Genomic DNA, 23968 nt, shown 5'->3' with positions numbered 1-23968 from the left:
AAATCAAGAGTGTTGCCATCTCTGAGTGGGGGAGTCAGAGATTAGTGATAAGCCAAGAGAGGAGGTAAGCGTTAAAAGCCGGGAGGCAGATGAGCTGGGGTCATTAGTAGGGATGTTGAAATCACCAAGGATGAGGGTTGGGATTTCATAGGATAGGAAGTTGGGGATCCAGGCAGCGAAGTGGTCTAGGCGGGTGGGACCTAGGGGACGGTAAATAACTGTGACACGCAGGGGCAGTGGGCGGAGGTGACGCAGGGTGTGGACTTCGAAGGAGTGGAAGGTAAGCGAGGGAGCTGAGGGAATGACCTGGAAGGTACAGTTTGGCGAGAGGATGATGCCTACTCCTCCGCCTCGTCTGTCATCCGATCTGGGGTTGTGGGAGAACTGCAGGCCATCATAGGACAATGCAGCGGGGGAGGTAGAATCGGACTGCTGTATCCAGGTTTCCGTGAGGGCAAGCAGGTTCAATTGTTTACTGGTGAAGAGGTCATGGATAGTTGGGAGTTTGTTACATGCAGATTCAGAGTTCCATAGGGTGCATTTGAATGGGGCAGGTGGGGCATTTTGGCAGGGAGCAGTACGGGGTGGGCCTGGGTTGGGGGATATGTTCCCTGTGGCTAGGAGTAACAGGGTAGCAAGTGTGAGTGCATGGTTAGGGGATTTGTGTGGGTGGCTGAGGTGTTTTTTGGCGGTATGGGGGGGTTGGAGGTGTCTTAGGAGGTTGAAAAGTGCATGGGAGCCATACATGGGTGAGGCGAGGAGGGAGGGGCTGATGTGGAGGGAGTGTGCTGGGCCTGGGTGTTGGAAGAATATGTTAAGGCTTGAAAAGAGGATAGTGATGGAGATCAGTGCAAAGAGGAGAGTATTTTCCTCCAGACTTTGGACAATTGTGGATGTTACCTGTCTCCTGCTCTGTCGAACTGCATCATTTGACAGCATAAGACACTTGTTTTCTGGACACCTCTGGTGAGGCATGGAGGATATAACTGGCTTTAAAGTTCTGACTACAGGACTTCAGCTGGGAGTGGCTTGTTACATTTCACTAGTCATCCAGCTGACCCACCTTTGGATGGCTAATGAACAAGTTGGGGGGGGGGGTTATTACCCTCTTACATAAACAGTGTCCAGCAACACTAAGATGAGACAAAGGGAGAAAGCTAAAATACATAACAAATAGAGTCAAATCAGTTTATATAAAGCAATGGGACATAGCATTGTGCACAGATTATGACATAAATGAAAGATTTCACAGCAGATTCAGGAGAGGCAAGGCAGAGCAATCAAATTCAGATGGAGTGAAGCAATGAATGAGTGGGACATACCTGTTGGTGAAAGAGAGAAGGTAGATGATTATTAGTAACTGCGCTGTATAACTGCATCATTCGACAGCATAAGACACTTGTTTCTGGACACTTAGTGCTGGAGGCCTCTGGTGAGGCATGGAGGATAGAACTGGCTTTAAAGTTCTGGCTACAGGACTTCAGTTGGGAGTGGCTTGTTACATTTCACTAGTCAACCAGCTGACCCACCTTTAGATGGCTAATGAACAAGATGGGGGGGGGGTTATTACCCTCTTACAAAAACAAACTGTGTCCAGCAACACTAAGATGAGACAGGGAGAAAGCTATTTGGGGAGCTGATGAGGAAAATACAAATAGAGTCAATTCAATTTATATGAAGCAATGGGACATACCATTGCGCACAGATTATGACATAAATGAAAGATTTCACAGCAGATTCAGAAAAGGCAAGGCAGAGCAATCAAATTCAGATGGAGTGAAGCAATGGATGAGTGGGACATACCTGTTGGTGAAAGAGAGAAGGTAGATGATTATTAGTAACTGTGCTGTATAACTGCATCATTCGACAGCATAAGGCTGCATTCAGACGAACGTATATCGGCTGGGTTTTCACGCCGAGCCGATATACGTTGTCCTCGTGTGCAGGGAGCGGGGGGAGGATGGAAGAGCCAGGAGCAGGAACTGAGCTCCCACCTCCTCTCTGCCTCCTCTCCGCCCCTCTGCACTATTTGTAATGGGGAGAGGCGGGCCGGGGCGAAGTTCCGAGAATTAGCCCCGCCCCCGGCCTGCCTCTCCCCATTGCAAATAGTGCAGAGGGGCGGAGAGGAGGCGGGAGCTCAGTTCCTGCTCCTGGCTCTTCCATCCCCCCCTGCACACGAGGACAACGTATATCGGCTCGGCGTGAAAACCCAGCCGATATACGTTCGTGGGAATGCACCCTAAGACACTTGTTTCTGGACACTTGTTTCTGGACACATCAGGTGAGGCAGCCTCTGGTGAGGCATGGAGGATATAACATTAACATATTGTTTTGTTGGACCACAGAAATATAAACGTCAGGAAGGCAAAGTATATAGAAGAAAATCCTGGGCACCTCTACATGCTGCCAGGATTTTTTTCTACATTGCATGGACTTCTGTAGGAGTGCAGTTTGTACTCTTGTCTGGCTGTTGCATTTTTTGGCCCTACCCAGATTGGGTTTTTCTGGTGCTGCTGACACACTTTGTTATTTTGCATTAGGAAGGCAAAGTATGATCAGCTCAGAGATGCTCTTAAAGGGGTTGTCCCGCGCCGAAACGGGGTTTTTTTTTCTTCAACCCCCCCGTTCGGCGCGAGACAACCCCGATGCAGGGGTTAAAAAAGAACACCGCACAGCGCTTACCTGAATCCCCGCGCTCCGGTGACTTCTTACTTACCTGCTGAAGATGGCCGCCGGGATCTTCTCCCTCGGTGGACCGCAGGGCTTCTGTGCGGTCCATTGCCGATTCCAGCCTCCTGATTGGCTGGAATCGGCACGTCACGGGGCGGAGCTACACGGAGCCGGCATCCTGCACGAGCAGCCCCATTGAGAAAAGCAGAAGACCCGGACTGCGCAAGCGCGTCTAATTTGGCCATTAGACGCCGAAAATTAGACAGGCTCCATGGAAACGAGGACACTAGCAACGGAGCAGGTAAGTGAAAAACTTCTTATAACTTCTGTATGGCTCATAATTAATGCACAATGTACATTACAAAGTGCATTAATATGGCCATACAAAAGTGTATAGACCCACTTGCTGCCGCGGGACAACCCCTTTAACCTCTTCAATTGGGACAATGTCCTCAAAAATAAGACTACAGACAAATAATGGGGCATTTTTAGAGCATCTTAAAGGAAGATGATACAGTCTCTAGATAATCATGTGATTGATAACACAGAATAGTGAGAAAGCAGAGAAAAATCTCTGCATCAAGATGGTCCCTGATAAGTATTAGACAGGAGGCTGCACTGCATGCAAGTCTGAATACATAAGAGACCTACATGTCAGGCAATCAATTGAGGGGTGCAGTGATGGAAAAATGTGTTTTTTGCTGGAGTGCTACTTTAAAGCACTAAGCACTGTTTTGTTTAGTCCTTAATAAGTCACAAGATACAAGTTCAAGATCACATGCTGTTTATTCTTTAAAATCAACACACATTGCATAAAAATCATAAGGATTTAACCATCTAAATTCCTTACACAACACTGTCAGATATAAATATACAGAGTGATTAAACAAAGTTGGTCAGGTTTACTAGATTTACACAACAAAGTGAACACGCTCTGGCCTGCAGACATGTCTTTTGGTCAATGACCGTACCAATCTCTGCAACATTTTCTTCCTGCTGTGCTTTTATTTTACAATAGTCTTTTAGACTTTGCAATATTTAAATATTCTGTACCAAAAAAAGACAAGGTGCTCAATCCATGCATGGAGGTGCAATACGGTATTCCTATCTTATGAAGCAGGGGTGCACAACTTTTTCTGGTCTGAGGGCAACATTGCCATACTGAACCATTTCCAAGGGCTGCAGGGGTATTCCCATCTGAGACATTTATGGTACATCCTACGTATATAGTAATGCCATAATAAATCAAAGTAAGTTCCACTTCTAGGACTCCCTCTTTTGGGAGACTTCCCCCCCTCCCCCCAGCACTCCAGAGAGGAGACCAAGCACATAGCTCTCTCCATTGTAGATGATGGATATTGAGGTAACATCCTGGTATTTCATAAGTCCTATAAACTACAATGGAGAGAGCCTGCATGTATGTACGTCACCTCTATCTCATATACTTGTCTCTGGAATGGCAGACAGGTCAAGAGACTTTATTCACCTACTATAGAGGGGGCCCAGACATGACTACACAGTGTACCCTTAGTACTTGGCAAACTACTAACGACCACTTGTCAGTATGTGAGTGCTTCTGATGCTCCGCCCCCTTGTGACATCATCAAAGGTCCTACAACATATATAAAACACAGAGCCTGACCGACAGAAGAACAACACAGTTAGGGCTCTTGAAAAGGGGAGGACAAAAATAACAAAATGAGAATACAACTAAGCAGTTATTATCTCAGACACAATTCAGCGGTCCTAACAGAAGACACCAACCTACCGCCACCACAGATATCCGGTGGCTGAAGGGCCTGCGGTGACATCATTGTTGTGGGAAGAGCCATTGTGCAATTTGGTAGAAAGTACTGTATACTGGATAAACCAACAGTAGCTACTACCAGGACCTGTGATGATGTCACAGTCATGTGATCACCTGTGTAGGTGGAGTCAGGAATCACATGACCAGGGGCTCATCATTGTATCCAGGAGTCTGATGATGTCTGGAAATCAGGATGGATGTGGATATAGCATAGCTGTGTGTGTGAATCAGGATGTAGCAAAGCTGTGTATGTCATATGCGGGAATCTAGATGGGTGTAGTAAAGCTGTGTGTTTGATGTGTGGTGATCATAATGGATGTACCATGTAGCAGAGCTATGTGTGTGTAAATCAGGATGTGGCAAAGTTGTGTGTGTCATATGCTGTGTGTGTGATGTGTGTGAATCAGGATGGATGTAGTAGAGCTGTGTGTGTGATGTGTGTGAATCAGGATGTAGAAGAGCTGTGTGTGTAATATGTGGGAATCAAGATGGAAGTAGCATGTGTCATATGCTGTATGTGATGTGGGGGGTAAGGATGGATGTAGTAGAGCTGTGTGTGTGTAATGTGTGGGAATCAAGATGGATGTAGCATGTGTCATGTGCGGGGTAAAAATGGATGTAGTACAGCTGTATATGTAATGTGCTGTGTGTGTAATGTGTGGGAATCAGGATGGATGTAGTAGAGCTGTGTGTGTAATATGCTGTGTGTGTGATGCGTGGGGTCAGCATGCATGTACAAGAGCTGTGTATGTAATGTGCTGTGTGTGTAATGTGTGGGAATCAGGATGGATGTAGTAGAGCTGTCTGTGTGATGCGTGGGGTCAGCATGCATGTAGAAGAACTGTGTATGTAATGTGCTGTGTGAGATGTGTGGGAATCATAATGGATGTACAAAGTAGCAGAGCTGTATGTGTAAAGTGCTGTGTGTAATGTGTGGGAATCAAGATGGATGTAGTAGAGCTGTGTGTGTAATGTGTGGGGTCAGCATGCACATAGTAGAGCTGCGTGTGTAATGTGTGGGAATCAGGATGGATGTAATAGAGCTGTGTGTGTAATGTGCTGTGTGTGTATTGTGTGTGAATCAGGATGCATGTAGTAGAGCTGTGTTTGTAATGTGTGGGGATCATAATGGATGTACCATGTACCACAGCTGTGTGCCGCATTGCGCCACCAGAAGCACGGGTGCTATAATTTACTAATAATTACTAGTTCTAATATATAGGGGACCCGGACAGTGCACCCTTAGTATTTGTCCTAATATATATGGACCCAGACATGACTACAGAGTACACCCTTAGTACTTGTCCTAATATATAGAGGACCCAGACATGAGTATACAGTGCACGTTTAGTACTAGCTCTAATATAGAGGGGACTCAGACATGGCTATACAGTGCACTCTTAGTACTTGTCCTAATATATAGGGGACACAGACATGGCTATACAGTGCACCTTTAGTACTTGCTCTAATATACAGGGGGGATCCAGAAGTGGCTATACAGTGCACCCTTAGTACTTGTCTTAATATATAGGGGACCCAGACATGGCTATACAGTGCACCCTTAGTACTTGTTTTAATATATAGGGACCCAGAAATGGCTACACAGTGCACCTTTTGTACTTGTTCCAATATTTATATGGACCCAGATATGACTACAGAGTGCACCCTTAGCACTTGTCCTACTAAATAGGGGACCCAGACATCATTACACAGTTCACCCTTAGTACTTAGTCCCTAATATATAGGGACGCAGACTTGACGACAAAGTCCACCCTTAGTACTTGCTCTAATATATAGGGGACCCAGACATGGCTATACAGTGCACCCGTAGTACTTGCTCTAATATATAGGGGACCCAGACATGGCTATACAGTGCACCCTTAGTACTTGTTCCAATATTTATATGGACCCAGATATGACTACAGAGTGCACCCTTAGCACTTGTCCTAATATATAGGGGACCCAGACATGGCTATACAGTGAACCCTTAGTATTTGTTCTAATATAAAGGGGACCCAGACATGGCTACACAGTGCACCCTTAGTACTTGTCCTTATAGGGGACCCAGACACGGACGGCTACACAGTGCACCTTCAGTGCTTGTCCTAATATATAGGGACCCAGACATAGCTACACAGTGCAACCTTAGTACTTGTCCTAATATATAGGAGATCCAGACATGGCTACACAGTGCACCCTAGTACTTGTCCTACTAAATAGGGGACCCAGACATCACTACACAGTTCACCCTTAGTACTTATCCTAATATATAGGGACCCAGACATGGCTATACAGTGTTCCCTTAGTACTTGTTCCAATATTTATATGGACCCAGACATGACTACAGAGTGCACCCTTAGGACTTGTCCTAATATATAGGGGACCCAGACATGGCTATACAGTGAACCCTTAGTACTTGTTCTAATATAAAGGGGACCCAGACATGGCTACACAGTGCACCCTTAGTACTTGTCCTTATAGGGGACCCAGACATCACTACACAGTTCACCCTTAGTACTTATCCTAATATATAGGGACCCAGACATAGCTACACAGTGTAGCCTTAGTACTTGTCCTAATATATAGGAGATCCAGACATGGCTACACAGTGCACCCTAGTACTTGTCCTAATATATAGGGGACGCAGACATGGCTGCACAGTGCACCCTTAGTACTTGTCCTACTAAATAGGGGACCCAGACATCATTACACAGTTCACCCTTAGTACTTATCCTAATATATAGGGACCCAGACATAGCTACACAGTGTAGCCTTAGTACTTGTCCTAATATATAGGAGATCCAGACATGGCTACACAGTGCACCCTAGTACTTGTCCTAATATATAGGGGACGCAGACATGGCTGCACAGTGCACCCTTAGTACTTGTCCTACTAAATAGGGGACCCAGACATCATTACACAGTTCACCCTTAGTACTTATCCTAATATATAGGGAGCCAGACATGGCTATACAGTGCACCCTTAGTACTTGTTCCAATATTTATATGAACCCAGACATGACTACAGAGTGCACCCTTAGCACTTGTCCTAATATATAGGGGACCCAGACATGGCTATACAGTGAACCCTTAGTATTTGTTCTAATATAAAGGGGACCCAGACATGGCCACACAGTGCACCCTTAGTACTTGTCCTTATAGGGGACCCAGACACGGCTACACAGTGCACCTTCAGTGCTTGTCCTAATATATAGGGACCCAGACATAGCTACACAGTGCAGCCTTAGTACTTGTCCTAATATATAGGAGATCCAGACATGGCTACACAGTGCACCCTAGTACTTGTCCTACTAAATAGGGGACCCAGACATCACTACACAGTTCACCCTTAGTACTTATCCTAATATATAGGGACCCAGACATGGCTATACAGTGCACACTTAGCACTTGTTCCAATATTTATATGGACCCAGACATGACTACAGAGTGCACCCTTAGGACTTATCCTAATATATAGGGGACCCAGACATGGCTATACAGTGAACCCTTAGTACTTGTTCTAATATAAAGGGGACCCAGACATGGCTATACAGTGCACCCTTAGTACTTGTTCCAATATTTATATGGACCCAGACATGACTACAGAGTGCACCCTTAGCACTTGTCCTACTAAATAGGGGACCCAGACATCATTACACAGTTCACCCTTAGTACTTATCCTAATATATAGGGAGCCAGACATGGCTATACAGTGCACCCTTAGTACTTGTTCCAATATTTATATGGACCCAGACATGACTACAGAGTGCACCCTTAGCACTTGTCCTAATATATAGGGGACCCAGACATGGCTATACAGTGAACCCTTAGTACTTGTTCTAATATAAAGGGGACCCAGACATGGCTACACAGTGCACCCTTAGTACTTGTCCTTATAGGGTACCCAGACATCGCTACACAGTTCACCCTTAGTACTTAATGTATAGGGACCCAGACATGGCTACACAGTGCACACTTAGTACTTGTCCCAACACATAGGAGACCCAGGCATGGCTACACAGTGCAACCTTAGTACTTGTCCTAATACATAGAGGATCTAGACATGGCTACACAGCGCACCCTCAGTACTTGTCTGTTCCCTACTATGTGCCACTGCTCTTCACCCAGACATGGAAACCTCATTTAAGCAGCCATGCATAGAGATTTTTGTGTCCAGATGATTGGGGCCACATAGAATGGCATTGTGGCCCACATATTACGGAATCCTGTTATAAAGTGATTGCATATCCTAAGCGATATGCTATTTCTTTATGACTGATGGGGTCCAACCAATGGGATCTCCACCAATCTTGAAAATGAAAGGGCTGTAGCGCTGGTGTAGTACTGCATCGCATTCTAAATTGTCCTTGCAGAACAACAGTCATTTAAATGGAGTCACACTGCAGTTCGCTGCACAGCAGGCGGTTGGGGTGCTGCAGAGCATGGAAATATAAGGGATTCTCAGAATTGCAGGCCACTACCGATCATAGAGCAATGGTGTATTCCCAAGAGATGTACACTTTATAAGGTGGAAATACCCCTTTATACAGAGAGCAGAAGGCTCATGGACAGTCCTGGGACACCGACAAGAATTGTGTGTAAAATGCTTCCCCGCTTTTGTCTTCAGTCCCTGCAGTGCCATTGAGTGGATGGTTCAATATGTAATCCATGTTGCCAACCATGGACACGGTGTGGTCTTTGTACCTGCATCCTTCTTATGGTAGGATGGTCTTCGCTTACAGCTCATGCACTGACTTGCTATCGTCCCTTCTTTCTTCAATCTCCAGTATTTCATTATGATGGAAATATTGCCATTTCCTGAAGTGTTCATTAGTTGTCCTCGGAAGTAGGATCCTGCCTAGACTCTGCAGAAAGACAAATAAGGTTATCAGTAAAGATCAATGAACGGCAACTCCAAAAAGAAAAGCCAATGTCTACAGAAAGTTGCTCAAAAAGCTTTGTCCTATGACACTCTGATCCAAAAAGCTCCCAAAATTTGATATATGTTGATAGCAATCAATAAACGTCTTTAAGGTTTTGTTCAGATGCCGATGTGCTGTCTGATTGCATGCCCTATGCTCATCGATATGTGACAAATTGCTCATGTGCATAGGCTATAATGGTCCATATGAAGTACATGGATGGAAAATACGCCGTGGTGAATAAACCCTATCTTGCATAGTACATAACTTTTTTTTACTTTTCTTTTCCGATTCCTGCCAGACAAGACAGGCTACAAATACTGAGGGAGATTGATAGGAGGTACACGCAATAGCATTGGAGAGGCCGTTTACTACAAATCCCATAATGCCTTGCATGTGACTCTCTTTGACTGACCTACCCAGTCGTATCACTGCTGAGAAGGTTCACAGTGTTTTTCATTGTGGATTTGACACTTCAGGATGCAAATTTCATATGGAATTGGAATGGACTCTACAGGAAACCCATGGTCAAATCCGCATCCTGAAAAGTCCTATTAGTTTTATATACTAATAGAAATCTGCATGCAAAAAGAAACGGCATTTCTTGATGCAAATTCCGCATGTGGAATTTTCCCAATGACTGTGTTAAACCTGCATGTGAATCCACAGCAACAATGCAGATTTTCTTTGAAATCTGCATCGGAAGAATTTGATGAGGATTTAGGTTGTGTGAATATAACCCAAGCAAGAGGCACAGACTAGACCGTACCCCAATACACTGCTGGTATATATATATACACAGTGGGGAAAAAGTATATAGTCAGATACCAATTGTACAAGTTCTCCCACTTAAAAAGATGAGAGGCCTGTAATTGACATCATAGGTAGACCTCAACTATGAGAGACAACATGAGAAAACACATCCAGAAAATCACATTGCCTGATTTTTAATGAATTTATTTCCAAATTATGGTGGAAAATAAGTATTTGGTCACCTACAAACAAGCAAGATTTCTGGGTCTCACAGACCTGTAACAACTTCTCTAAGAGGCTCCTCTGTCCTCCACTCATTACCTGTAGTAATGGCTCCTGTTTGAACTTGTTATCAGTATAAAAGACACCTGTCCACAACCTCAAGCAGTCACACTCCAAACTCCACTATGGTGAAGACCAAAGAGCTGTCAAAGGACACCAGAAACAAAATTGTAGCCCTGCACCAGACTGGGAAGACTGAATCTGCAATAGGCAAGCAGCTTGGTGTGAAGAAATCAAATGTGGGAGCAATAATTAGAAAATGGAAGAGATACAAGACCACTGATAATCTCCCTCGATCTGGGGCTCCACGCAAGATCTCACCCCGTGGGGTCAAAATGATCACAAGAACAGTGAGCAAAAATCCCAGGACCACACGGGGGAACCTAGTGGATGACCTGCAGAGAGCTGGGACCAACGTAACAAAGGCTACCATCAGTAACACACTACGCCGCCAGGGACTCAGATCCTGCAGTGCCAGACGTGTCCCCCTGCTTAAGCCAGTACATGTCCGGGGCCGACTGAAGTTTGCTAGAGAGCATTTGGATGATCCAAAAGAGTATTGGGAGAATGTCATATGGTCAGATGAAACCAAAGTAGAACTATTTGGCAGAAACACAACTCGTCGTGTTTGGAGGAGAAAGAATGCTGAGTTGCATCCAAAGAACACCATACCTACTGTGAAGCATGGGGGTGGCAACATCATGCTTTGGGGCTGTTTCTCTGCAAAGGGACCAGGACGACTGATCCGTATACATGAAAGAATGAATGGGGCCATGTATCGTGAGATTTTGAGTACAAACCTCCTTCCATCAGCAAGGGCACTTAAGATGAAATGTGGCTGGGTCTTTCAGCATGACAATGATTACAAGCACACCGCCAGGGCAACGAAGGATTGGCTTCGTAAGAAGCATTTCCAGGTCCTGGAGTGGCCTAGCCAGTCTCCAGATCTCAACCCTATAGAAAACCTTTGGAGGGAGTTGAAAGTCCATATTGCCCAGTGACAGCCGCAAAACACCACTGCTCTTGAGGAGATCTGCATGGAGGAATGGGCCAACATACCAGCAACAGTGTATACCAACCTTGTGAGGACTTACAGAAAACGTTTGACCTCTGTCATTGCTAATAAAGGATATATAACAAAGAATTGAGATGAACTTTTGTTATTGACCAAATACTTATTTTCCACCATAATTTGCAAATAAATTTGTTAAAAATCAGACAATGTGATTTTTTGGATGTGTTTTCTCATGTTGTCTCTCATAGTTGAGGTCTACCTATGATGTCAATTACAGGCCTCTCCCATCTTTTTAAGTGGGAGAACTCGTACAATTGGTATCTGACTAAATACTTTTCCCCCCACTGTGTATATATATGTTCAAAACGGCTCCAATAGGTAAAGAAAAGAGTGATTAATTTGCACTTTGTTTCACAGAACAATCCATTTAAAAGCTTGTGTGGACTTAGAAAAAAGTGGCGATTTTAAATAGGGCCACTCTCTGCATGGCCTGTGTGCAGTATGTATCTCAGTCACTTTATGCGCATGAGCTGCAGTTCCAGACACACCAATCTGAAAAAGCACATCAGCAAGAGTGGTGCTGTTTATGGAAGAAAGCAGCCACGTTCTTCGCATATCATGCAAAACCTTTTACGGAGAAATCTGAGTCAGATTTAATGCACTGATTTATGAAGGCAGCATGTAACTCGTACCAATCAGCTACTCATATTTCAGAATGACTGACAGAATTGTATTTGTCTTTTACCCCTACTTAACAGTTGTCATTTATGAACAGCGGAAGTTGAAAGGAAAAGTTTGAAGCAGGCTCAGGAGTTGAGAGAAGGGGCTCGTTCCATCCCCCAATCACCGTGATCATGGAGTTGCAAACTGTTATCATGAAAGTTGGCGGCCTAGTGAAGGCTTCCATGTCTGTTATCATAGTGTGGCAGGGTGTAAGAGGATGACAGCCAGGGAACAATAAACTGCAACGCATAGGTGTTGCAGTGTATTAAACATGTGACCCCTTGATTGCTTCTACAAGTTGCAATTGTAGAAGTTTTGCAAAGGGGCTAAGAAAAATGTAAAAAAAAGTTTAAAAATAGAGATGAGCGAACGTACTCGGCAAGGCCGATTTTGCAATCGAGCACCGCGATTTGAGTACTTCACTACTCGGGTGAAAAGATTCGTGGGTCGCCGGGGGGCGGGGCATGGCGTGGTGGAGCAGGGGGTAGCAGCACGGAACAGGGGGGAGCTCTCTCTCCTTCCCCCCCCCCACTCCCCTCTGCAACCCCCCACTCATTCCCGAATCTTTTCACCCGAGTAGTGAAGTACTCGAAAATTGCGGTGCTCGGAAATCGGCTTTACTGAGTACGTTCACTCGTCTCTATTTAAAAATTTTAAAAAAAATTATATATAAAAAATTTCAAAAGTTCAAAAAAATAATTTTCTCAGGTTATTACATACAAATGGAAGAGATTACAAAAGTAAACATAATTGCTATCACTACAATTAAAATAGTCCAAATGAATAAAATATGTTATTCCACATGGTGAATTCCAAAAAAATGCAATGTTGGAATTGCTATTTTTTGATCACCTCACTGCCCCAAAAGAATGGAGTAAAAAGTGATCAAAAAGTCCTTACAGCTAACACAGTTCCATTGATGGAAAAAAACCCTTATGTGACTCCTAATTTAGCAAATTTTTTAATAAAAACATTTTTAATTTTTAAGTAGTAAACTATAACAAAAACAACATAATATTGATGCGAGTGTGAACTGTTTTCAACGCATGTAGCCATGGAGACCATCAAAAAAATAAGGCGAACCAGGAGGTGTAGAGCCTGTGCACTCTTTTTTTTATGAGTGAAAAATGGTTGGAAATTGTGAGTGGAAACATTTTTTAAATATATAAATTGCAGGAAAATCACATCAAAATTGTATGAAACATTAGACTAGCTGAAAAAAATGGCCATTTGCATACAGCCTTAGGGCTTATTCACACGAGCGTATATATGCCGCCATTTTCAGGGCCATACGATATACGCTACCATCTGGTGCATTGGATTCCAATGCATCAGATCACACAGGCGTATTCCTGCAGCGTAAATGACAGCGGCCAGAGAAGGGAGGTGGGAGGGAGTTTAGCAACGTGACTGCTAAACTCCCTTCCCTTTTTCTCCTCCTCTCTCCTCCCCTCCCATTGCTGGCTGTGGACAATGGGCGGGAGCTTAGCCCCACCCCGCCCTCTCCCATTGCAAACAGCTGGAGGGGAGGAGGGAAGGGAGAGAGAGATTAGCAGAGCTAAACTGTCTCCCCCCGCCCGACGGCATATATGCCGAGCCCATGCATCAGATGGTAGCGTATATCAGCCATCCGTGAAAGTGCCGGATGATATACACTTGTGTGAATAAGCCCTTAAGGGTATAGTCACTTTTTTTCCATCTGAATTTTAGACCAAATAAAAGTGTCCAAAATCAAACAGAAATAAACCAATTAATCTGAATAGCGATATTTACATAGGCTTTGCAGCATGTCCTATTTTGCTATGATTTCCATACAAGTCTATGAATGTGTTTAAAAAAAAAACCAACAAACGGATAGCACTTGCATGCTGCGACTGTGATCCATTTTTAAACACAGGTGACCATAAATGTAAAAAAAGGATCAGGAAGCTTTTTTTATATGCGCATAAAAAACGGATATAGAAAAGATGGAAATCACTTGTGTGCGTGGGGGGGAATAAAAAAAGCATAAGCGTACGAAAATCGCAAGCAAAAACGATCTAGTTTTTCATGACCAAAAAGAAACCAACACCTGTGCGCACAAGTTTAAAGGCGAGAAACTCGTGTAAGACTTGTGCGTTGCGAGACGCACAAATCTAGCGCAAGTAAGAAATGAATGCAGTCATATACATTTGCAATGTGGTGCAGGAAACAAAAACATTATTTATTTTTTTTTTTTTAAATCGATGTATGTCCATTTGTCCAATCTTCTTGTGGTTTTCGGAACGCATTGCCCATTGTTTTCAATGGGACAGTAAAACACATCGTAGGGTTTGCGATGTGCATTCAAGGTTTCTCATTGAAAACAATGGGAAATACTTGCAGATCCTCTACTGTAGCTGAAACCCGCGCCAGAGGATCGCTACTTTACATAAGTGATGGGAGGAATTCACGCATGTTCAGGCATATTGCGCAAATTTGACAGCCGTCTATGGAGACCCTTGGTGCGCAAATGTGCATAAAACTATGGCATGCCGCTTTTTTTATGCACGTGCAAAATACGGATATGTGAACAAACCTATTGAAAACAATAGGTTTTGTTCACTGCGTATTGCGCTCAAAAATGCACCCGTGAGAAGCAGCCCTTATACAACACAATTTGTGTTGGGTAAACAATGAAAGTAATGGGCAAACACTGAAACAACGGAGTTCCATAGGATAAGTGAGAGGTGTTGATGTGCGAGTATAGGAGAATGTAACGCGCTGTATTGCAAGCAGAAACCATCGTATGCCTACTCAGGGGGGCACTGTGACCTCCATAAGGACAGCTTCAGATGACTGGGAGTGTGATAAACCCTACAGATCAGGCTCCTCCCATGCTATACAGACAGGCACGTACACAGTGTCACACACGTACACAGTCACACCGCCACTCACATGTCTTCACTGACGAGGAAGCTAATGTATGCACACTGCCAGAGGAAGCGCAACTCCAACTGACTCAACCAACAATGTGGTGAAAGAACAAAAGGAGATACATTGTATCATCTCGGTGGATACACAGAAGCAACACTGTATCATGTGGAAGCTTATAGCATATGAACGGCACAGTTTATTCTAAGGTCACAATTAACACTGCAACCTAATAGAAGAAAGGCAAAAGTGGTTTAAGGTTAATTTAACCCTTCCCAATCAAAGTTCCCTGCTACCCACACACCCCAGCTCGTATTTATTTTGGGTGGGAAAGAGCATTACTCATCAGAAATACATAAAATGATGTCATGACGATTTTATTAGCAATTTTTTGAAAATTAAACATGCATTAATATGTATATACTAGGTGGTATACCCTGCGTTCCACATCGCTAAAGGGAGAGGAATTGGTTATTATAAAAAGGGTTTTCAAAGTTATTTCCCTCTTCTACATAATAACTGATGTTACTGCGCCATTTTGCAGCGATCCCAAATCATTTCTTCGTCAAAAATCTGATTATGAGGCGCTGCGCAATTGGCCCATCAACCGTTGACACAATCATCTTTAGTAATATGTCTTGTAGCTGAAATGTACATTAATGTCATTAGTTGCTACATAAGTGCCACCAGTTGGCGAAGTTACTGAAATGCGAAATGTCAGTTTTGGTGGTAAATCGCAGACCGCAGCTGGCTCTGCCGACCCAATGTACGTTCTCATGATGAGGTATAAGATCTTACAACTAGAAGTCCTGGAAATACAAAGTAGCCACAAGAATGAGGCTGGCACCACACTGTTAGGCTGGGGTCACATGGGACGTATTCCCAGCGGAAATCTCGCGGATTGGCCACAGCGAAAAACCGTGAGATTTCAGCTGGGAAGGCGCTACTTCAAAACCCACGACACTTAGCCGCGGGTTTTGGAGTGGCTTGGCTGCACGCTTTTCTGTTGTGGCCAGTTCTCCCATAGAGGAGAGTGCAGCTGCAACTGGAAAAAAAAATTATTGACATGCTGCGGCCGGGAAATCTGCGCCGCAGCGCCAGCTTGACAAATCTCGTCCACATGGCTGGCTAATCCTGGGATTAGCGGCCACAGGTGGATTTGCCACAATGGAATTCTGGACAGAATTTCTGCGGCAAATCAGTCCTGTGTGACCCCAGCCTTATGGAAGCTGTTCAAAAGAAAATCTGTGTTGCCCATAGCAACCAATCACAGCGCAGCTTTCATTTTACCTTAGCAGTATAAGAAATAGCAGCCAGTCAGTCACAGCGCAGCTTTCATTTTACCTCAGCAGTATAATATAGAACAACCAATCACAGCGCAGCTTTCATTTTACCTTAGCAGTATAAGAAATAGCAGCCAGTCAGTCACAGCGCAGCTTTCATTTTACCTCAGCAGTATAATATAGAACAACCAATCACAGTGCAGCTTTCATTTTACCTCACCAATATAGAAAATAGTAACCAATCACAGCGCAGCTTTCTTTACCTCAGCAGCATAAGAAATAGCAACCAATCACAGCGCAGCTTTCATTTTACCTCAGCAGTATAAGAATAGCAACGAATCACAGCGCAGCTTTCATGTTACCTCAGCAGTATAAAAAATAGCAGCCAATCACAGCGCAGCTTTCATTGTACCTCAGCAGTATAACAAAAAAGCAGCCAATTACAGCACAGCTTTCATTTTACCCCAGCAGTATAATATATAGCAACTAATCACAGCACAGTTTTCATTTTACTTCAGCAGTCTAAGAAATGAAAGCTGAGCTGTGATTGGTTGCTGTTGGCAACAAGAATTACAGGGGAAGTCAATGAGTTTTCGATTTTTAATTACACCAGTATTTGTTGCCCAGTGCTGAAGAACACTCAGGCAAAATGTCACTGAAATTGGACCAGAACTGTGGATTTGTATATGACACAAGCAAACAGATTTTGAGTTTTATATATATAGATTACACGATGCAGGAGGGAGGTCCAACATCAGCGCTGTCATCTGAACAGTGCTAGACATGTGTCAGACCTCGTCCAACATGGGAGCTAAGCAGGGACATCTCAATGATGGACGACATCCGACACTGGAGTAGAAAGGGTTTAAAGGGGTTTTCCAGGGAGAATACGATCAATGACCGATCCGCAGGATGGGTCATAAATAGTTGATCGACTGGAGTCCACCGTTGGGGAAATGGAATCACATGGAAATAGAATGCATTGCTTTCAATGGGGATGATGGTCACATGGCTTGTTTTTACTTTGATCAACAATCTGAGTTTCTTTAAAAAACGGACTGCAGTCACATGATGTGAGAGCGATCCGTTTTTAACCTGTTTGTAACCATGGGGACTATCAGAAACAAAAAAAAAAAGAGAACCAGGAAGTGCACAGTCTATACATTTATTTGGGTTTTTTGGTATGCAAGTGGAAAACAGATACAGAACGGAAGTAAATCATATATGAAAAAAATAAATAAATTGTAAAACTACAAAAAAAAAAAACGCACAAAAAAAAAAAATAGGATTTTTTTTTTACAGACCAAAAATCGCAATTGTTCCTCATGCACACAGGCGGATTTTTGCCATGGAATATGGAGCAAGTGTCCACCTCTGGATTCCGCAGCAATATCTCTCCATAGCATGCTATGGAAAAATGATTCTTCATGCACACGAGTGGAAACCAATTGTGGTTTCCGCACGCGGATTTAAAAAAAATAAATAAATAAAAATTGCAGCATACTCCATTTTCCTGCGGTTCCTGTACAGACGGCTTCCACTGAAGTCAATGTAAGCTGTCCGACCCGCGGCCCATCCATAATTGACATTGCGGACGGGCTGCTGAATCTGCGGGAAAAGCAAGTTTACAAGGGCAATAGGGTCCCAGTTAGACCTATGGAAAGTTTACCACTAGGACCTTCCAAACTGATAAAATTAAAAAATACCTTTTATTAAATTACTTAAAAGAAAAGAAGAACAAAACACACACAAACAATCACAAGAGGAGTTATGATGTAAATAGACACCTATAACTAGTAATCAGAAGGATGTTCGAAACGTAAATTTTACGCTCGACTTGTAGAGCAAAAACACTTGCCACTCGTGTAATATGAACAATGACAGATTAGAGTCATACGATAAGACTCTGTTGATGTAAATCATTGGTCATAGTCCAAGTGAAGGTGATTCAGTCTAATAGGAGGACGAATCCCATACTTGGTCAGGTATAACACCGTGCATCAAAGGATGGAAATGACTAACACGTGAAAAAATTAGCTCATCAAGAGCGCGTCACCCAACGCGTTTCCCCCACCTAGTGGGTTCTTCAGGGGTTACAGTACGCTAATCCCAACTGATGTGTCAGGTCGTGGCCAAAGTCTACTTATGGAGACCACATAGACGTCCCGAATATAGAAGGCACGCTAGTGGTCGCCAAAAAATGGTCTGTTTGCGTCCATTTACGGATGCTAAGCACCGAAAAGATAAAGGTGCGTTGTAGGTAAAAACAGACCAAAAAAAAAATAATAATAATTGACCCTAAGCGTGACAAAAAAAAATAAAATTTTTTTTTATTTTGTCACCACTGTGGTCATAAAAAGAGCATAACTATCCTCTTAGTACAAGAAAAGGGCAGGGAGATATATCCCAAGCCCTAAAGCCGTTAGATAGAAACACGATCTGCAGTCCCTATGGTCCTAAAGATAGAACAAAAGTACCTAGCAGATATAAACTAGCTTAGGTTGCTAGATACATGGATAAGTGCAACCAAAGTAAGTAGTAACGGGGAACTCGCCCCTAAATCAGGACCCAAAACTGAAATCAAATAAAAGAAAAAAACGGCGGCATGTCAGTCCTTGTGGTGGAGTGACAGCATGGAAAAGCAAGAGTTTAAAAAAATCTGTATTGCGCATGTCCAACGGCGAGCCATCCACACAGGCTATGGCGAAGAAGATGACAGGTACGCAGGGTCACCCGTGCGGGATTCTGCAGCCGGAATCTGGACCTGCCCTGTACATGAGGCCTTACTCTTGTCAATATAGCCATAGGGCAGCTTGATGCAGGAGTATTTGCACGTGTATTTCTGCGTACAAAACTTGCGCGTGCCATACACAGAATAGAACCTATTGATTTCAATGGGTTCGTTCACATTTCTGTATTTTGCGCAGATATTTCAGTCACACGGAAAAAAAAATTTAATATATTGTATTTTTTTTGGCGCATTTGCGCACCAAAGGTCCCCATAGAAATCAATGGGGGATGCGCTAATGTGCATGCAAGGTGATGCGTAAAATATTGCACAATTACACTGGAAAAAGAACACATCTGGAACTAATAAGCCATTTGAATTGGTGCGTGTGTTTGCAGTGCAAATTAACATGCCTTGCAACAGGGCAAAAAGTACAGCAAAATACGCCGATGCGCACGCAAAAAAGCATTGCTCATTCCACAAAAACACAGCACTGAGGCGTGCGCAAATACGCTTGCGCTCAGGTGAAGCTGGCCTGATGCTGCATATTTTCACTGAGGATTTCACTCCTTTCAAATGAGTGGAATGAGTGGAATGAAATCCGCCATGAATGCTCAGCAAAATCCACAAGTAATACATTGCATTTTACCACAGATTCGCACAATTACACAACCGATTTTTTTCTGTAAATTTACGTCTCATACGGATGACCGACAAGGTGGAATTTCACTTTGACACATCGACTTGCACTTACCACTTAATCTTTTGAACCTCTGCTTGGCCGCTGCTCTTTCTTTGGCATCGAAATACCAGACGGTTAGCGCGTATCTATAAGGACAGGGATAACCGTTATATACGGAACGCAGTAACGACCGGCACTATATACAGTCCACCAATCTGCACTCACCTGGTGGCGTACGAAGGCTGCACCTCATGCGGGTTGCGACGGTCAGACCAAAAAAGAAGCAAGCGGTCAAAAAGAGGCTCCACATCAGCTACACAAGAGCCGCCATCAGGAAAGATGCGCAATACTCCACCATGGACCTAGAGGAGAACAAGATGGATCGTCACCGAGAGTCCAAAAATACTACAAAATCATCATATCCAAAGAAAAAGAAAACAGATAGACAAATAGCAAAAAAACGGATGAAATTCTGGAAGCTTCCTCACCTTGGCATCCCAGTTCTTATTCAGATAATAAATACAGGTAATGCAGCGCCCGTCTCCGGTGGGGTTATCTACGTGCCGCACGTAACCAGCGCCATTACCGGGATAACAAGCGACCATTGCCTGGAATATAATACAGCGTCTATGAGTTTTACTGCATTGGAATTAACCCTTTAATACCACACCTTCCCGGACAGATGTTCATACTGCACTTTATTTTCAGAAGTAGTTGTAGAACTATTGCTAAGAATGTCGTCATACATGTAGGTGCGCAAAACCGTTTTGTCGTAATACAAGAAATTAGATTAATAGCGCTCTGGTGGCGCCAGTTTGAAAATTTGTAGTATGCAAGGGTTAATAAAGACAGCCACACTGACAGATGTGTGTATATTTATCTCTGTCAGAAGTTGCTCTAAAACTTAACTTTTTTGAAAACTTCTGACCTCTTTTCGGCAGGTTTAAAAAGACCACATGACCGTTATTTAAACCCAGCGCCCTCCCATATGTAATAAGCTCAAATGTGTTTTGGGTGACTGTATGAAAAACATTACTCACAGGAGGCCACCAACAGTAGCAGATCAGACCAGCATGCTGCGCAAATTGTGATATACAGTATATGGGATATTGGGGGTCAGCAGAATCAAACCATGGCATCTACTGAGCAGCTCAAAAGAAAACCTTAAAAAAGAGACCCTGTCGCCATCTTTTTTGCATAAGGTAGTAACACTGATATGTCTGTGCAGTAGTTTTGGAGAAAATGACCTTTTATCGGTAGCAGCACCTGCATAGAAGACAACTTAAAGTACCCACAGGGTGGGTGTGGCTAGGCTGCAGCTCATGAATATGCAGGACTAGTTCTGGGTCTGGCTGCTACTAATAAAATGGAAGTTTCTCCTAAACTCTTGCACAGATACATACAAGAGACACATAACTGTAATCAGTGTGAGAGGACTACCTTGAGTGCTGCAAAAACATGGTGATATCTGTTTAAGGCAAGCGTGTATTTACACAAACAATTTGTCGTCTAATTTTCAGACTTAAAAAAAGCCTGAAATCATTAGAATTAGAACATATTCATGTGAATGGGTTTATTTACCCAAAACCTTGTTTTACCTGGATTACAGTCCAAGTAAAAAAAAAAAAGTTACATATGTCCTATTTTGGTGTGATTTTCGCACAAAAATCGTGAAAAGTGTCATCCGATTTAATTGCATGTAACCATGGCGATAATAAATTAAGGTCAGAAAGCTTTTTTTTATATGCAGGTAAAATTTAGATGGAAATTATGTGAGCAAATTGTAAAACAAAACAAAAAAAAAATTACAATTTTTTTAGGGCTCAAAAAAACAAAACAAAAAGAAAACGCCATGCAGGTCCTTTTATGCGGAATAACTGTCATTCAAAAAAACTGTTCTAACGAGCAAAAATGAATGATGATTGTTCAGTGTAAATTCAGCAAATAATTGATGAAAAATTATAAATCGTTCTCACTTTTCGCTCGTTGTTCATGTTCTGCAGCATTAAAATCATCCTTCGCTCATTCACTGTTCATTCAGTTTAAATAGCGCTCATCCGGTCCATCTCATTCACTTATACAGCGAATGAGAACAACTGAATGATTTCCCATTTGAACGAGCCAACGATGTATCTGCTATATAACTAGGCTGCAGGAGTGCGAACGCCGACATCGTTCACTCGCTCAGATAATAAATCGCTGGCTATAAACGGACCCTTGGGGTATAATTCACGGAAATCATTTTTCTATCTGATTTTTGGACCAAAAAAAAATAAAAAATCAGCCTGAAATCGGATAGAAACTGATGACATTGATTACAACATGAATATTCACACGGGCTGCTTTTTTTTACTTGGGCAGTCATATTTTTGTGCAATTTTCCTACAAAAAAAATTTTTTAATCGCTCGTGCAAGGCTATGGGTGCATTTCAATAAAACGAACCGAGTGACGTGAGCGCGATCCGTTTTAAACCCATGTAACCGAGGCAATCGTAACGTGAAAAAAAAAAGAATTAGAAAGCATTTGTTTATACATGTGTGAAAAGCGTACACAACAGAAGATAGAAATCACGTGGAAAAAAATAAAATAGTATGGCAGCATGGCGGCAGCGTAGTGACTGACCGCCAGTCGTGGGCATTATGGCGGCTGGGGGTCTCACCTTGGACCTCTCTTTCACGTAGTACTGGCCCAAATGGTTTCCACACAGCGCCACCAGTCGGTCGATGACAGATAGAACCAGTCCGATGGCCTCGCACCCTTCCTCCGTGCCAGCTATCCACGCAATCTTGTCCCCTCGCAGGTGCCTCTTGGAGACCCCTCGAGGATGCCCTGCCAGCTGGCCATCCTTGAGCGCCCCTTCCTGGTGAAGACGTCTGACCTCCTCCAGCACTTGATCCCCCAATTCTTCTCCCATGATTCGGTCCAAATAGCAGTAACCGTAGAAGAGCAGGCGCGGCGCGATGTGCTGCAGTGCCAGCTTCTCCAGGTCCACCGATGGGCTGCGCTTCAGTGGCATCGCTGAGCAAGAAGTGGGCACAACCAGCTTACAACATTGATACTATCAGATCAAGCAAAGGATGGCATATGACATGCCAGGGATGCCAGTGCAGAGTCTTCCAAGCTATGCCCACACCCCATGAGGTATGTGTTATCTAAGCCCAGGATAGGAGGGCACTTGCAACCCTCTCAGCTGGTATCCCTTGCGACTTTACAGCCCTTCTCCTGTGGACGGCGCTCTATATAGCCTCAGCTACGTGTCTCCCTCCGCAGCTCCAGCCCCTTTCTCTCGCCTGCACTAGACGTGCAGGGAGAGCGCTTTCCACTAACGGGGCGTGGCTTGTGCTATCGCTTAAACAAAAAGCCAATCAGGTTGCGTAAGAGGCGTGATCTGAAAGTAGGCATCTACGCACGTGCTCAAGGAACACACGGAGCTCGTCGACCAGCGGCTTAGCCGCATGTGGGCGTGGCCAGGTAACCAGGAGACAGCGTGCTAGTGGGCGTGTTATCCGCCATTGAGGAATCCCTCTTCAGCATGTAGCTTTCTACCACCGAGCGTAGTAAACAGAGGGGAGGAGGGGAGACAGGAGAGCCGCCAGCGAGGGAGGGAAGAAGAGGAAATAAGATGGGAGAGGTGAAACAGAGGCCAGAGCAGGAGGTCAGGAAGATGGAGAGTGTGTGTGGCCACTCTAAGAGGTACACGTCTGGGAGCTTTATATACAGGGGTCTCAAAAATGTGGAACCCCCTAGATAGAATAAAAAAGGTTTGTCCGACAGTGATGCAGTTTGGCATACAGTCTGCAGGGGAAGCCGGGCACCTGTTAGGTCATGTTGCCCAAATGATGGCCATTGTGAACGTGCCATCTTGGATTCAGCTCTAATGTTTCCAATGGGAAGGTAGGGGTGTGATATATCAAACGGACAGAGAATTTCACCCGAAAAACAATGCTGCGCTTCATTTTAACATCACGTTGTTTGTTTTCATGTAAACACAGTGATTTCTTCATTGCAGGCAGTGTGAATGATGGCGTTGTTTCAAGCAGATGGTCCTTATGTGAAGTAAATAAAGCATATGTTATTGTGAAAGATTTCATTCTTTTGTCATTTCAGGATTTGGTTTATTAGTGACGGAATTTGGAAAGAAGTTTGGTAATTGCAATGTTGGGGGGGGGGGGGGGGTTGACATCTGCAGCGATATGTAATTACATTACTG

At 43.7% G+C, this 23968-nt stretch overlaps 1 protein-coding gene across 1 annotated transcript; it reads right to left on the bottom strand.

Annotated features, from left to right (window-relative positions):
- Nucleotides 1-3456: 3456 nt before the first annotated feature.
- EGLN3 (egl-9 family hypoxia inducible factor 3) lies at nt 3457-23035 on the bottom strand. Its single transcript, XM_066608552.1, has 5 exons — nt 22418-23035; nt 20246-20365; nt 19983-20119; nt 19830-19903; nt 3457-9342 (listed from the first exon to the last, which is right to left on the bottom strand). Exons 1-5 carry the CDS (start codon nt 22772-22774, stop codon nt 9308-9310), a joined length of 723 nt encoding a protein of 240 aa, XP_066464649.1. The 5' UTR covers nt 22775-23035; the 3' UTR covers nt 3457-9307.
- Nucleotides 23036-23968: the final 933 nt, after the last annotated feature.

Source organism: Eleutherodactylus coqui, chromosome 6 (genome assembly GCF_035609145.1).
Source record: "Eleutherodactylus coqui strain aEleCoq1 chromosome 6, aEleCoq1.hap1, whole genome shotgun sequence".
NCBI classification, from domain to species: Eukaryota; Metazoa; Chordata; class Amphibia; order Anura; family Eleutherodactylidae; genus Eleutherodactylus; species Eleutherodactylus coqui.
This window is presented reverse-complemented; position numbering and strand designations above follow the sequence as displayed.